The sequence below is a fragment of the Nilaparvata lugens genome, chromosome 14, assembly GCF_014356525.2.
Source record: "Nilaparvata lugens isolate BPH chromosome 14, ASM1435652v1, whole genome shotgun sequence".
Lineage (NCBI taxonomy): Eukaryota > Metazoa > Arthropoda > Insecta > Hemiptera > Delphacidae > Nilaparvata > Nilaparvata lugens.
Genome location: NC_052517.1, coordinates 22,125,516 through 22,143,175, shown reverse-complemented (window position 1 = coordinate 22,143,175; position 17,660 = coordinate 22,125,516). Strand labels below are relative to the sequence as shown.

General features: G+C 31.5%; 1 protein-coding gene across 2 annotated transcripts in view; it reads right to left on the bottom strand.

The window, feature by feature from the left end:
* LOC111060117 (gastrula zinc finger protein XlCGF57.1) overlaps positions 1-12,463 on the bottom strand; it is a 34,702-nt gene extending 22,239 nt beyond the window's left edge. The window contains exons 1-2 of one of the 2 annotated variants that reach the window (XM_039441113.1): positions 12,330-12,463; positions 9,778-10,167 (exon numbers count right to left, since the gene is read on the bottom strand). In XM_039441113.1, the coding sequence (XP_039297047.1) occupies positions 9,778-10,167; positions 12,330-12,341 (402 nt within the window). In that variant the 5' untranslated portion in view covers positions 12,342-12,463. Of the gene's footprint in view, positions 1-7,169; positions 10,168-12,329 lie in introns of those variants that run through there. The other variant, XM_039441111.1, reaches the window with a different exon arrangement.
* Positions 12,464-17,660: the final 5,197 nt, after the last annotated feature.

Sequence of the window (17,660 nt, the reverse complement as noted above, 5' to 3'; positions counted from 1 at the left end):
GAAATTTCCATATCATATTTTACTATAGAACTATAATCTAGATAGAGTACCTCTTCGAAAACAGTTGTTAACTGGCAACTAAATAATAATTTTGTCAAGTTGGCACCAAGTTGAAGATTTAAATGCATTTATCGCGGAAAAATTTGATTGGGCACGTACTTCAATCTTGGGAATATTATATTACTAGCTGTCAGGCTTGCTTCGCTCCCCATATCTGTTTAGCCGACATTTAGTCTGGACCCCCGACTGGATTGTCTTAACATATGATAAAATGCCCAAATGAAAAATGCAGGCGAGCGAAGCGAGCCTGCTGATCTCATTCCTGGACGTCCAGTCGGGGTCCAGGGGGCGGAGACCCCTGGCTAGACGGATATGGCAAGCGAAGCGAGCCTGACGGCTAGTGCTTAATATTTTCATATTAGAATTTAGATTGATATAATTATGATTATTCTCAATTAAATGTTCAGCAAACGCTGATTTTTGAGTAGTATTTTTTGAATTTAAAGCCTGAATATGTGAACCTTTTTTGAAAACATCTATGTGTTTGACCAATGTAAAATTTTTCACAATTACTACATTCCAGTTTATAAACGCCTGATTTTTTAAATTGTTCTTGTTGTATTTTTTTATTAGAAAAATCTTCTTTTATAAATTAAAACATTATTTGTTTTTGTATCCTAAATAAAATTGTTTTGCAAATGTCTTCCTATTGCCTTATTGAGAATAGTGTTGTATGGAACACAAATATATCCTTATTTTCTGAATTTCTATCATTTTGTGGATTATTTGTCTATATTTTTGCTTAATATCATCTTATCAATAAATTTGGTATCATATCCATTTGTTACTGCAAAATGTTTTATAATTTTCACTTCTTTTTCATAATTTTCTTTTGATACAGGAATTTATCAATCTATAAATCATTGATCTAATGCTGCTGTTTTTTGCTGCCATTGATGGTTAGAGTCTTTTGGAATAAGAGTATTTGTATGCGTGGGTTTCCTGAAGATATTAAAATTATGTTTCTCATTTCTCTTACTTATTTCCAAGTCTAAAAAATTTATTTTCTCTTTTTGAACTTCCATAGTAAATTTTATAGAAGGTGAAATTGAGTTTAAATATTTTTCTAAATCTTCATGTGTTTCATCATTATTATTATTGTATAAGCATATTATATCATCAACATATCTATACCAATAAATGATATTTTCTCTCAAAGGATTATTATTATCATTCATAATTTTAGACTTTTCCAAATTGTTCATATATATATTAGCAAGGTATCCTGATAATGGTGATCCCATAGCTAAACCTTCCTTTTGCTTATAAATTTTGTCATTGATAGTGAAATAATTTTGATCTATGCATGTTTTTGCTAATGCTATTAAATCATCTATTTCATTACTGTTCACATAATTTTCAATCAAGTTTTATGAAAATTATAATGTAACAAATTCTTACCAACTAGTTCAAAAAATCAAGGGAATAACTAATCCAAGTCACGCAATTTTTCTATCATTTGATGTAGTCAACATGTATACTTCTATCCCAACTAATGAAACTATTAACATTTTAAAGCAAAACTTGATTGAAAATGATGTGAACAGTAATGAAATAGATAATTTAATAGCATTAGCAAAAACATGCATAGATCAAAATTTTTTCACTATCAATGACAAAATTTATAAGCAAAAGGAAGGTTTAGCTATGGGATCACCATAATTTTAATATCTTCAGGAAACCCACACATACAAATACTCTTATTCCAAAAGACTCTAACCATCCATGGCAGCAAAAAACAGCAGCATTCAGATCAATGATTTATAGATTGATAAATATTCCTGTGTCAAAAGAAAATTATGAAAAAGAAGTGAAAATTATAAAACATTTTGCAGTAACAAATGGATATGATACCAAATTTATTGATAAGATGATATATAAGCAAAAATATAAACAAATTAATCCACAAAATGATAGAAATTCAGAAAATAAGGAATATATTTGTGTTCCATACAACACTATTCTCAATAAGGCAAATAGGAAGACATTTGCAAAACAATTTTATTTAGGATACAAAACAACAAATAATGTTTTTAATTTAATAAAGAAGATTTCTAATAAAAAAATACAACAAGAACAATTTAAAAAATCAGGCGTTTATAAACTGGAATGTAGTAATTGTGAAAAATTTTACATTGGTCAAACACGTAGATGTTTTCAAAAAAGATTGTGTCTATTTCAGCGGGAGCAAAGCTGGAGTTTACCATTTTAATAAAGAATAATTTACATCCTTATGAAATACACAATCTAAATTTTTCTATCCTATGATGACGTCTCGATTTGGAGATATGGCAGTGAATGTTTGCTTCAGAGGCTAGACTTTCCACCGTGTCTATTCTATAACTGGTCTAAGGTATGGATGAATAACTCTCGATATTTTTATCTTGATTATGATATATCAATATTTTTATCTCGATTAGGTTGGTCTTCCAATTCATAAATAATATAATTTTAATAAATATAGTTTTTTGATAGTAAAACAGCATTGTCATTCCTCTGCCTTGCCACTGCATTCTACAGAAGATAGCTGATACCAGTATTTCAGATGTAATATTAACTGTTTATTCTTCTTTAAAAATAATCATACATATTATTCAATGATTAAATAATAAATTTTCATAATTGAAATTGAATATTTTTTTGATCAATTATATTCATATGTTGTTGAAAAATGATGAGGCAAAAATGTGGAGCTACAAAAGAAAGTGGTATCTGCTTTGTTGAATGATAGACAAGGATAGCAACACCAATGTTTATCAAATACTGCCATTATAACGTGGACCTCACTATAGTGTCTGTTGCAAGGTTTACATCAAGATATGTATCAGGATTCCTTTAATATAGACTGTAGTATTTTATAAATAAGCACAAAGCAATATTTTACTGTATAAGAGCACTTTATTTATAATTATGTTGTCCAGTCATTCTGCAGAACACAGACATTCACCACACCAGTGCCATCATCATCTGACAGTGTTACCAACTTCTCAATACAACATCTCCCTCCTTAAAGGGTATCACAAAATGATACAAACATATAAACTTAATTCTACATATTACAAAGTTCAATTTTCAAACATATAGCCTAATCCTGAATGAGAATAAATTTCACAAATCCAATCGCTCTCTATTCCTAATTATTCTACCATATCTTGATCTCCTTGAACCAATATTTTGATTATTATCATTTATATGTTGATAATTTCCAAAATTTTCTACACCTTCATAATCTTCCCTCCCTTCCAACTGTAAGTCATCATAGTTCCTAATGTAAAAATTATGCTTATTCATGACATTTCCTTTCCGTATATCAAAAGAATTCCTGCGAACAATATTCCCATTTTTATTTCTAACAATATAAGACCTAGGTGCCCAATGTTTCTCAAGTATCATGGCAGGTTCCCATTGGTTCCCGTTCCGTATAGTCACCCTATCATTTGTCTGAAAGGATTGTCTATCCCTTGCATTCTTGTCATAATATTGTTTTTGCTTACTTTGAACCTCAATCAATTTACTTTTAATATTTGTTTGTACATTTGGAATAAGCAAGTTTTCAGAAATTGGGAGTTTAGTGCGAAGTCGTCTCGAAAACAAGATTTGTGCTGGTGACACATGCAAATTATAAACTGGCAAATTTCGAAATTCCAGTAGTGCTAATTGCAAATCTGTACCTCCTTCCATACATTTCTTAATAATATTCTTAGCAGTCTGAACCCCACGTTCAGCTAGGCCATTGGATTTAGGATATCTGGGACTGCTATATATGAACTGAAAATTCCAATCATTTGCAAATTTTGAGCATTCATATGAATTAAATGGAACGTTATCTGCTACAACAAAATTTGGTATACCATGTGATGCAAAAATTGACAATAGTATTCGAATAACTTCATTTGCTTGTTTATTCCTCAATTTCCTAACTTCCAACCATTTTGACAGATAATCTACTAGTACTAAATAGCTATCTCCTGCATAATCAAATAAATCTACAGCAACTTTTTGGAATGGAAGATCTGGTATTTCATGAGGTATTAACGATTCTTTTACATTTTTGGGCTTAAATTTTTTACAAATAAGACATTGCAAAACCAGATTTTCAATCTCATTATTAAGACCAAGCCAATACACTACTTGTCTAGCCCGTGACTTTGTCTTTTCAATTCCAAAATGACCTACATGCAAATCATTTAAAATTTCCTTCCTGATTTTTGTAGGAATTACAACTCGTTCACTTAGAAAAAGCAAACCATTTTCAACACACAGATCATCTTTCAACTTATAATACAATCTAGCTCTATCACTTACATTATTTCTATTTTTAGGCCATCCATTATTCAAATAATTAATTACTTCCTGTAATATTTCATCATCTTTAGTAGCAACTTTTATAAAGTCTTTCTTTCTATCAGAAATCAATACATTATTAAATAATCCTACACAGTGAACAACTTCATTCACAAAATCATCACATCTGTCAGAACTATCTTTCAAATAATCCCTGCTTAACAAATCAGCAACAAACATTGATTTACCTGGCAAATACTCAACTTGTAAATCATATTTCAACACTTTAAGTTTTAAACGTTGTAACCTTGGTGAAACTATATTTGCAATCTGCTTATTCATCAAAGACACCAATGGTTTATGATCTGTTAGCACCTTGACTTTCCTACCATATATATAATAATGAAATTTTTGACATGAGTATACAATTGCTAAGAATTCTTTCTCAATTTGTGAAAAATTTTGCTCAGCATCTGACATACTCCTGGATGCATATGACATAGGCTGACCATCAACCATTAAACAACAACCTATTCCACTTTTTGAACTATCACACTGAATAGAAATTTCTTTTGTTTCATCAAAATTAGCTAAAACTGGAGTTTTTCCTATCAGACTTTTTAACTTATTCAATACATTTGTGTGACAATCCAGCCATTGAAATTTAACATCTTTTTTGAGCATTTCTCGAAGTGGTGCAGTTATAGATGCCATATCTGGAATAAATGCCCTCAAATAATTGAAAAGACCCATTAATCGTTGTAATTCAGTCTTATCTTTGGGATTTTCCAGTACCAACAATGCCTTAACCCTTTCTGGATCTGGAGTGACCCCTTTAGCAGTAAAAACATGACCAAAGAATTTGACTTCATCTACTTTATACTGGAGCTTGTCTGAATTAAATTTTATGTTCAACTTTAAAGCCCTGTCTACAATTTGCTTCATTATTTTATCATGTTCTTCTTCAGTTTCAGTAGCAACAAGTATATCATCAATGTATATTACAATATTAGGAATATCCCCAAAATTTTGTGAGTTTGCTTTCTGAAATATTTCTGCTGAATTAATCAAACCAAATGGTAAACGATTAAACTTATACAATCCAAATTCTGTATTGAAAGTGCAATACTCACTAGAAGCATAATCTAATGGTATGTGATAGAATCCTTCCCTCATATCCAAAACACTAAAGCATTTTTTGTTAGATAATTTACTACAAATGTCATCATAGGTGGGAATTATGTAATGTTCACGCTTTACAGCTTTGTTTAAATCAACTGGATCCAAACATAGTCTAAGAGATTTGTCACTTTTTTCAATTACAACAAGATTACTCACCCAGTTTTTAGGTTGATCCACTTTAGAAATAATCTGGTCTTTTTCTAATTGCTCCAATTTGCTTCTCAATCTATCTTTTATAGCAAACGGTATTCTCCTAGGTGGTTTCACTACCGGTGTTACATCATCTTTTAGTTCAATATGACAGAATTATTCACATTTGCCAGTTCCAGAAAAAACCTGTTTGTTTTCATTTATAAACCTCTCTTTACTATTATTACCCTGACCTGTTTCAAGTGCCTCAATACTTTTCAAATACCCTAGTTTCATTGCTGCCTGTAAACCAAGAATTGGCTGTATATTTTCTTTCAACTGTGAACTATCAATTACAACAAAAGGTAAGGTTATATTTTCTCCAGTTTTCCTAGAGCAATCTAAATTGACTATTCCCACGGGTTTAATTTGAAATCCCCCATAAGCTTTAAGAGTAACTTCTGTTTTTGATAACTGCTTTGTTCCTGTAAAACCTGATAGTATAGAAAGTGGTATTGTATTAATCTCAGCACCAGTATCTATTTTGAACACAATATTCTGACCTTGAATCGAAATTTCTTCTATCCATTCCTTGTAGCTACCATTATTGTTTGTCACCAAAGTGTCAATCACAAAAGTGTTACTATCTAGCCGTACATTAATAGAATCATTGCCATTGTTAGCTGTCTTATTAGTGTCTTGTAATAAAGTGTTGACTCTTCCTTGGTTGGTACAACAACTGGCAAAGTGATTGAATTTCTGGCAAATGTAGCATTTTTTTCCAAATGCTGGGCATTGTCTCTGAGGATGAACACGAGAACACTTTCGGCAAACATATTTTCGGTCACCAGTTATCTGTTGCTGTCCTTGAATACTCTCACTATCAGTCTTTGTAGTACAATTAAAGAAAGGTTTACTGCCTACCTGATGTCTGTTACTTGTCGATGGAATACTTGTCTTTACAATGCATACACTCTGATTTAATTTACTTGCAATGTCCTCAACCCTGTTTTTACCAAGCTCCGCTGCCCTACAAAAGTCTATTGCATTATCCAAAGTTAAGTCCTGAACACGAAGTAAGCGTTCCTGTAATCCCTTATCAAAGACTCCTAGAACAATTCTGTCACGAATTAAACTATCTGTTTGGTCCTTGTATTCACAAGACTTTACTGATTTTTCCAAGTCTGTCAAAAAATTATTAAATGGTTGATTTTCCTGTTGAGATCTAGAATTGAAATGAAAACGTTCCATAACAATGTTCTTTTTTGAATCAGCATATTCTTTAAACTGCTTGATAACTTTGTCATAATCAGATTCACCTGTATCATCCAGATTAAATGTATTGTAAAGTTCAACTGCATCTTCCCCTATTACATTTGAAAGAATAGCAGTTTTTATTTTGGTGTCCTTCTTTTCATGTCCAGCAGCTAATAAATAAATCTCAAAATTTTGTTTGAATTTTTGAAAATTTTCAGCTAAATTACCATCTAACCTCAATGGGCCGGAACCTTGGCATTATCCATAACGTACTCCCAGATTCACTTTCACAAAAGATAACCACTTAGATATCACAATAATTTCTGTCAACTTTTAATTTTGTCATTATTTCCGACTGCGCCATGTAGTATTTTATAAATAAGCACAAAGCAATATTTTACTGTATAAGAGCACTTTATTTTATAATTATAATTATGTTGTCCAGTCATTCTGCAGAACACATACACGCACCACACCAGTGCCATCATCATCTGACAGTGTTACCAACTTCTCAATACAACAACAACATCATTGCTCCCCATTTGAAGAGTGCTCACAGTATGATGTTACAAATTACAATATAAATGGTCAAATAGCTTTTTTGATTTAGGTATATAAACACAAAACATAACACATCAATTAATTTTTATATATTTTTTCTTCTCTAATTATTATTATTGTACAAGTGATAGTGGTAGGTTTCAAAATTTATGAGAAAGAGAGAAAGAATCATCTAATATTAACAAACAAATATTGGGGCACAGAGCTTTGCTAATTATTTATTTATAAACTATTGATAAAAAGAACACAATTTTTTAAAATAATTGCAGAAGGACTAACAGGCACAGCCCAAAACTGTTTCTTCCCCAAATTTTGATTTATACACTGTGAATAGTCCAGAAAGTAGATTATGTTTCATACACTTGAATTCAGGTTCAATTTTTAGTCCAAACATTGAAAAACAAAAAAGTTCTAATTTGGATTATTATTTACAAACCAAATTGAATAACAAATTAACACTCACAAATCACTTAAAATTGTCAAATAATTATTAACTTTGAAAATTATGATATACTCTAGTTTAGAATGATTATCATGTCATGTCAACAAATCAGATTATTTTGATCAAGTAAATAAAAAAAATTATATAATATTTCTTGCTAATAGATAAAACAGCTGTAAATAGTTATTTTTCTCTCCCACACACACATCTTCTCTTTTGACAGTGGATGGAATTATTATCCATTTTTTCAAGGATGAATAATTATTATCATTTTCATGTCCTTCAGCAATTTTCCCGGGGATGAGACCTAGTGCAATCGAATTTTTATATCATAAACCTACTATGTTCCAAATTTTGTGAAAATCGTTAGAGTTGTTTTCAAGAACCGTTGAACACAAATAACCAGATATAAATAAATAAAAATAAGCAGATATTAAAATACAGAAATTCCTTGCTTAATTGACCTAGTGAAGTGGGGTCTAAGATTCAAGTCGATGGTTTAATATATCTATGAGTATTATATTCTACCTAACCTTTATAACTAACTAATTACTAACCTTTATAACTGAAATTATTGAATACATTTTTATACATGTTTTAGAAAAGAATATAATGATTACACCCACACATCTTATTATAGTGGGATATCATAATTAGGACTAAGTTTAGTATTAGCAACTTTTGTATGAATAATATAATAATTATGTATATGTTATATTGATTCATATTCACAGAAATTACCGCAAGAGGCATTTTTGTCCAGTGTGTGACTTTGAATGTCTGATAAGGATTGATTTACGAGTTGTTTTGTAGTCACACAAATTACAGCTGAAGGGTCTTTCTCCTGTGTGTGTCATTAGATGACGGATGAGAGTTGATTTCCGTGTTGCTTTGTAGTCACACAGATCACAGCTGAAGGGTCTTTCTCCTGTGTGTGACATTAGATGATGGATGAGAGTTGATTTCTGTGTTGCTTTGTAGTCACAATATTCACAACTGAAGGGTCTTTCTCCTGTGTGTGACCTTATATGGCTGATAAGCATAGATTTGTGTATTGCTTTGTAGTCACACAAATCACAGCTGAAGGGTCTTTCTCCTGTGTGTGACTTCAAATGTCTAATAAGATTTGATTTGTGTGTTGCTTTGTAGTCACACAAATCACAGCTGAAGGGTCTATCTCCTTTATGTAACTTTAAATGTCTAATAAGATTTGATTTCTGTGTTGCTTTGTAGTCACACGAATCACAGCTGAAGGGTCTTTCTCCTTTATGTAACTTTAAATGACTTATAAGATTTGATTTCTTTGTTGCTTTGTAGTCACACAAATCACAGCTAAAGGGTCTTTCTGCTGTGTGTGTCCTTAGATGAATGATGAGTTGTGATTTCCTTTTTGTTTTGTAGTTACAGAATTTGCAAGCATGTTTTCCAGCTGTGTGTATTCTACAATGAAGATTCAATTCTCTAGTGCTGCTGAATGCTTCATCACACAACTGACACTTTGTTAATTCACTATCAATCACATTCTTCCTTGCATTTTCGATATGTAAGTCTACCTCATTGCAATTTTTTTCAGAATCTTTCATCATAAAGTTTCCAGGAGTTGCATCAACAGACCTATCAGAGCTTGAACCTTCTCGTTCCTCATAGTATGGTATACACAGTCCAGATGACACATTCTCACTTTCATAATTCTCAGATACTTGATCAGAAGAAAAACCTTCAATTTGCATCAATGCATCTGAATGGTCTGTTTCAAAAGATTGTTGTTCCTCCTTAATTTCCCCAGTTTCAAATTTAATTTTTTCAATAACAGAGAGGTCAGAATTCAGTCTATCTGAGGAGAGAGAATAGGTCCTTTCAATCTGCAGACAGGTGTCACTCTCTTGCTTTATTTCTCCACTTCTCACTCCAATATCTACTCCACATTGTTGTTGTTCTTCTTCTTCTTTTTCTTCCTCATCTTCTTCAATTAGTTCCTCTGGTTTGATCCGAATTATTTCAATGGGATGTTTGGAGTAATTGTGGTCCAAGTATACACTTTGATTATCCACATTGAGTTGGATGTGATACTTATCTTCAATGGTGTCTTGATGTTGATCTGGTTCATGGATTGGCCAATTACAGTTGTCCATGTCTGGTCCTTGATGTTGTGAATGGGGCATTGACCTTGAGTTGTCTTGACCTTGACCATCCAAGTAGTCTGGCTGCATCTGGATTGGACTGGATCCACTGTGGCTTCCACACTCTTCTCCCTGTAAACAAATTAGTGGCTATGTTAGTCACATTTGGTGGAGTATTTGGAAAAATGAGTAGCTACTATTTCATGGCTCACAACAGATTTGATGATCTTGAATTTTATGAATGAAATTTTAATGAATGGATTTGATAGAGTACTTGGATACATAATTCACAACTATTTCATGGTACTGGACTGGACTGATGAGCTACTATTTCATAGTTGATAACATTATTTAATGAATGGACTTTGTTTTAAGGAAGAATGAAAACAGAATGCCAAAAATAGTGTTCAAAGAAAAACTTCACTAGGGATGTAAAAGTGGCAGACTGAGAATACGATGGGAAATTGAGATCAGAGATTATTTCTAGAGATTAGAGAAGATTTATAGAAGATGGCGATGTTTGGAGGAATGTTGTGGAGGAGGCCAAAGCACACAATCAGCTGTGATGCTAGAGAAAATGAATGAAATTTTAATGTATGGATTTGGTGGAGTATTTAGACATTTATAAGTTACAACAGCTATTTCATGACATATGACAGACTTAATAAACTTGGAAATGAATTGATTGATGGAGTATTTGGACACATGTAAAACAATTATTTCATGGTTTAGAAGAGTTATTTTTTCATAGTTTTAGATCAGAAACACAATGAACAGAAACAAGAAAAACAGGATAAAATGAAATTTTGGTTGAAATAAAATTTGGGATGAAATGGAATCTACATTGAAATGTACAATGTCACCCTCTAAGGGTGTTTCTCTGAAGTAGGGTGTAGCCTACATTTGTCAAGTTAATTTGAATTCCAGTTTTTTAAGGTTGATTTACAATTTTTAATTCTTAAAGTGAATGCTACTCTTAAAATCAAGTTCACTTAAATTCATGTTTCAATAGCCTCAAAAGTATATAATTAAATTAAAAAATCGAACTACAAAGTTTTCTTCTTACCTATGATAGGTACTTTTCTATTTGGTTGTTTGTACATTCTACATTGACTGACAACTATAATTTTCATCTAATTTTCTCATTTAGGTCGGATTATACAAGATTCAAGATGAATGCAATGGTTTACACATCATCACTGATAACATATCATCCTATAAACTGATTAACTTGCAATTTAACATCAATAACCTTCAAATTTACCAATGATAATTGAAGGCCTTCTTTGTTTTGATTAATAAATCAAATTTTATAGAATAATTGGAATATTTTTATTAAATTTGTTACTTAAAGTTGAGGCAAGTATAGAAGCCCAAACAAACAGAGCTTTCTCCAAATGAGTCAGTGGCATAATTTTGATAGGTTATGGGTTCGAGATCAAATTCTATTTTTTTATGCTGAGAATTTTCAAAATTAATAGATAAGCAGGATTCGGTGTAAGTGCACGTCCAGTGCCAACATACCTGTCATCAAATTTTTGGTTGGGATCGATTTAGTATGTTATTTTGAGCACAGAATCACAAAAATTTAATGGCGGTCACTATTGTTTTTAAAATAAACTAAGTTCAAAGTAGCACAATTTTACATGCATTTAACCTATGAGTAGCAGCCATTTTGATTATTGAAATCATCAAAATATTATATTTCTAATCGGAGTTTTTCTAATCCAAAGCTTTTCCTAACCTAAGCTTTCCTAACCTAGAGCTTTTCCTAACCTTAGCTACTTATTGTTGCTACATATAAGTTAAATTCATGTAAAGTTGTGCTACTATCAACTTAGTTTATTTTAAAAACAATAGTGACCACCGTTTAATTTTTGTGATTTTGTGCTCAAATAACATATTAAATTGATCCCAACAAAAAATTTGATAACAGGTATGTTGGCACTGGACGTGCACTTTAGCCCAGGATTCATTCAATTTTGACAGAATAATTAAAAATTCATAATATTCTGATGCTCCCTGGTCATAATGAGATTGCATTTCAAAATTTTATCCAGTGCAAAGCATGGTCAATATTTGCCAGTCATAAATAATTATTGTGCTGTTATTAGTAGGCTACTTTAGAATAGTTCTATCAATACATCATAAGCCAAAAAAAAATCATAAAAATATTTGAACTAACTTTATTTTAAAAGATGATAGAGATTGATTGGTTTTATAGGTTATGTTAGTGGAACTTGGTTCTTGAATTTCATGCAACTTTTAATATAATTATGAAGTGGGCAACTTACTTCTAAATCCATTGCAGTTAAAATGATATTATTATTTCATTTTTAATTTTATATACCAACTAAAGGACAATAGTATTCAAAATCTATCTAAATGAACAAAATACCAGCAAAATACTTTTTCCGAGTGATACAGCCAGTGAACTCTATACTAACTGGAATGGACTAGCAACACAAAAAAAGTGAGGCAGCTGGTAAAGATAGGCAACCCGCATTGCTGTGGGACTCGTTCATTTTGTTACACATTGGCTCTTATGGGAGAATGCATTGCACAGTCTCAATTTCTATTTTATTTTTATATTGTATGTCTTATTCCACAGAAGCGTTATTTTTCCTTTATTAAGCAGTTCATTGTTAACTTTTTGAGAGCAAAAATAATGAAATAGGTTGAATATTAAGAAAGAAAAGAATTTTTTTATTTGTGACTGCAGTAGTTTTAGTATTGTCAACTTTTCACAAGCATGGGAATAACTTTGGGCCAGATTCAAGAGAAGCTTATTATTTATTTATTTTTATTTATTTAACAAGGACAAATATAAACTGTCATGAAATGATTGGGAATGAAAAAACAGGCTCATATTCCAATCTCATATTTTTCACAATAAAAGTAGGTAAATAAAATAAATTATGATGATTCAATAACACAGGATTATTAAAGATGTAATGATAGCAATATACCAGGTATTCTGATAACATTTCAAATCAGTGTGGGAGTTTCAGAAATGATGCAAAGAAATCTATGAAGAAACATTATATCAATTGTATTATAATTATGACCATATGATAAGCAAACAGTAAAATATGCTAAATAATAATTATTTTATAATTATAAATTATATAAACAATAATACACATATAATTATACACATAAAATTATTTTATAATTGTGAATTGAACTATTATTAAATTTATTTGAAATGGGAAGATTTCAAAAATTAATTACAATTCAGCTGATAGCAATATCATATTTTTCAAAATAAAAGTAGGTACCTAAAATAAATTATGTCATCTCATGATGATAACACAGAATTATTAATCATTATTGTAAAGCTGTGTTTACACAAAATTCATTAAAAAATGTTTATTTTTTCGTACTTATGGATTCTATTAGATTATAGTATTATACTATTAGATTCTATTAGTATTATATGCTGCTACTTACACTAAATTTATATTATACATTATACATAAAATGTATGATACGCTTACCTACATAATATACCGTGAACAAATTATGATAAATATACTATATTTATTATATGCTGATGCTCAACACCAAATCTATATCCATAAATTACATCATACATAGAATATGTGATAGGCCCACCTACATATACCGTATACCTTTTCTGGTCTTTGTAGGGAAACATTCACAATTTCTGCATCAGATATTATTTATTCTTTTTTGAATAAGGATTAATTTGTTCTTCAACTATGTTTTTTATTTTAGATGCTATAAAGTAGGCCGAAATTTTCAATGAACATAGAAACTATCACAGTACGGTATAACTTCGGAATCTAACCAAATTTGTTGTTTTATTTTTGGTCAAATAAACTGATCAATATAAAAAGAAGTATTGGAAATGTATGTAAAACAAAAAGATTTCTTCAAATTAATTAACAGAATAAAAATGTTTGACTTACCTGTGAAATGGTATTTCTTTTCCTTTAACATGCCCATTCTTGCATCCAAATGCAACACAATACATCACCATTTTTCGGTCGTATTTTTATTCAATTCTACGTATTTCACGACAAATACATCACAATATTTAAGAGAAAAGGTTGTGATCTAATACTAATAGCCCTAATACTCATTCAAATCCGTTTTTTAACTTTAAAAAAGAAAAATCGTACTCAAGAGCAGCAATAGCCTGCTTGAATGTATGAGTACAAGAGAGAAGGGAATCCCACACGGTATGCCTGTCTCACTCACTCCGCCTTACACACTTTTGGTTCTAGCTAAGCATTGGACAGCCCGTTCCAGTTAGTTTAGAGTTCACTGGATACAGCACCACCTTATACATATAGTATGGAAACTTGGCTAGACCCTGACGCCAAAATCCGCCATCTTGTTAGGAAGCGCCGCATTGTAATAGTATTGATGGTAGGTTCGGATCACTTCAATGATCCGGATCAATTGATCTCATTCACTGCCACGAGCCAATCAGAATACCAGGATTGGAACTTCCCAAGGTCACATGACGTGTTTAGTATTGGCGTCATGTAAAAAGCATTGGTTAGATAGGCGTTTGATTACAAGTTTCCTTTCTGTATATATTCTGTCACAGCACAGCATCAAACATTGATATATCGATAATTTTCCTCTGATCTATCATAAGAATATAATCGCTTATTGGTCGATATCGATATGTTCCGATTCTTGTCATTTGAAATGCCATTAATGCTTTCCATTTAAACAATGCTGACTGTTAGTTGTTAATCTTCCTGTAGTGTTATTGTTTTTGGAGGGAGTTTTTCTCCCAAGTAGTATGTTAGTTAGGCAAACCAATACCTTTACCAGGAGTTTTCCCTATATTAACATTCCATTTATCACCTGGTTGCAATCCAGTGTGATATGCTTGGCAGTCTCTTCAGACTGATTAGTACTCGTGACCTACGTGAGTTCCACTCCTGGCCTTCTTTTAGGTCCTTCCGCTGAGGAAGGGGCAGCCAAGTTGTCTCTAGAGCGCCCGGCCACGCTTGACTTAGCCTCTTGACCCACATTTGTGCCTGGAGTTTCTCCCATCTCTGGTTTCTTGGGTTTATCTTTTTGCCCCTCCGAAATTCTGCAGGGTCAAAATCGTCACCTCTCCCAAGAAGTTTTACCTAAATGGCCGCCCTTCTTTGAAAAGTGGTGAGTTTTGGCCTCTTCAACCACAAAATTGTGACCTACGTGAGTTTCACTCCTGGCCTTCTTTGTAGGTCCTTCTGCTGAGACAGGGGGCACCAAACTGCTTCTAGGGCACCCGGCCACCCTCGACTTGACCCACATTTGTGCCTGGAGTTTCACCCATCTCTGGTCTCTTGGGTTTATCTTTTTGCCCCTCCAAAACTGCCCTGATGGGGCAGATCCCGTTGATTTAAAGGCAAGGCAACTTCTGGAGTTGCCTTGAGGTCCATTTTGGTCGCCTCCTATGACAAGCATGGATAATGTGGTTGAATTCTGGTTTTCAACACATTCTTGAGTACAATGATCGACTCAAAGCTCCCCCAACCCACAGAGGGCGGAAGTGTTACTGATACTGACTTGAAACTTTCAGTATTCTTTATAAATACACTTGCTAACTTGAAAGGTGAGCTTCTCTGGACAACACATTTAAGACTTGTTTTAAATGGACTTACTTGTAAATTGTCTTTTCTTAAGTTAGGCCTACAATTGAATACAAATAAAAATAAAAATCCAAATACCCTTTTAAAAATTGTTTAGGCTACTCACAACATTTTTCAGCTATATGATGCCATTAAGTGAAATGTATTTACTTGTATACGTTTCTCTGTGCAAGCTTACCTTGTTCTTCAATCCATATAATGTGATTCACATTATAAAGTCAGTGGAAATGATAGGACCACAGAGTTGCCGATTCTCTGTTACCACTGTCTTCTATAGTGGATAGCTGTGTTCAAGTCATCTCCATATATCTGATGTAATATTAATTTTTAATAATAATCAATCAACTCTATCTTAAATTAAATGTATGAATTCAGGGCTACTTTCTTGTATTTATAAAATGGAATCATAGTACATTTCAAGATTAATTAAACAATAATACAAATTGTAACATAACTACTGGTTTTGGTGATCACACCATTGTCAGGTTATAAATGTTTACTAATAGTTTTGTAATTTTGAATAACATTTTGAGGTAAATTATTTTGGCTGCTGCCCCTATCTATCAACTGATTTATTTGAGATTTTTTCATTTTACATTTTTTTCGAGAATTGGGTTATGATTTTCATAACCTTATACCTTATAAAATTCTTATACATCACCCCTAAGTAGCGAATCATAACCAAATTTTCAAAAAAAAAATAAATAAAACTAGAAAATCTCAAATGAATCAGTTGATAGATAGGGGCAGCTGCCAAAATAATTTACTTCAAGATGTTATTCAAAATTACAAAACTATTAGTAAACATTTATAACCTGACAATGGTGTGATCACCAAAACTACTTGTTATAGTTACAATTTGAACTATTGTTTTATTACTTTACTAATTTAAAGGGTACTATAATTTTCTATTCTATCTTAAATATCTACAGAGATATATATATATATGTTGTTTTTAATGTAGAAGTTATATCATTGTGACTCAGGTTTATGCTACAAGAAGATTATCATTGTGATATGCCATTGTTACTTCTGGTTCTGTTTTTATAATTAATATACTCAAAAAATTTACGGTATTGTATTTTTCATCATTGTAAAAAATAAGCACAACTCGCACTCCGCGCTCAGATTTTTCTTTGCGGGTGCTATTTTTCCGTAAATTATTAGTTAATTTTTGTTTTGTAAAGTGTTTTTATGGAAATAAATTTTGATTTTGATTTTTTTTGATTTTTTAGAAAATCTCGAATGAATCAGTTGATAGATAGGGGCAGCTGCCAAAATAATTTACTTCAAGATGTTATTCAAAATTACAAAACTATTAGTAAACATTTATAACCTGACAATGGTGTGATCACCAAAACTACTAGTTATAGTTACAATTTGAATTATTGTTTTATTATTTTATTAATTTAAAGGGTACTATAATTCTATTCTATCTTAAATATCTACAGAGAATTGAATTAAGGTAGCATTTAATATGTGTGTGAAATATCTCACAATTCAAACATACATAATACACTTATTCTATCCATTCTGCTATAATTTTAATACTATAGTGAGGCTCACATTATAATGGCAATGTTTGATAAGCAATGGTATTGCTATTCTTGTCTTTCATCCAACAAAGTGGAAAGCACTATCTCTTTCTCGCTTTGCTCTGTTGCCAGATTGTCTTTCAACAATGTAGAATTGATAAAAAATTTTATGTTAATTATGAAAATTCATTATGAAATTATTGAAAAATATAGTCTCTTGCTTAATAAAATACGATTGATTATTTTAAACTAGAAGTAACCATTAATATTACATCAATAACCCTGTATCAGCTACCATCTATAGGAGGCATTGACAAGACAGAGGATCAGCAACGTTTTTCTCCTATCTTTCTCCACTGCCATTATAACGTGGACCTCACTATAGATTTTGTTCTCCAATTTGCCTTTTAGTTATCTGGTACTAGATTGTCAGAATATTAAATTAAAACCTAAGGAAATTGTCTGG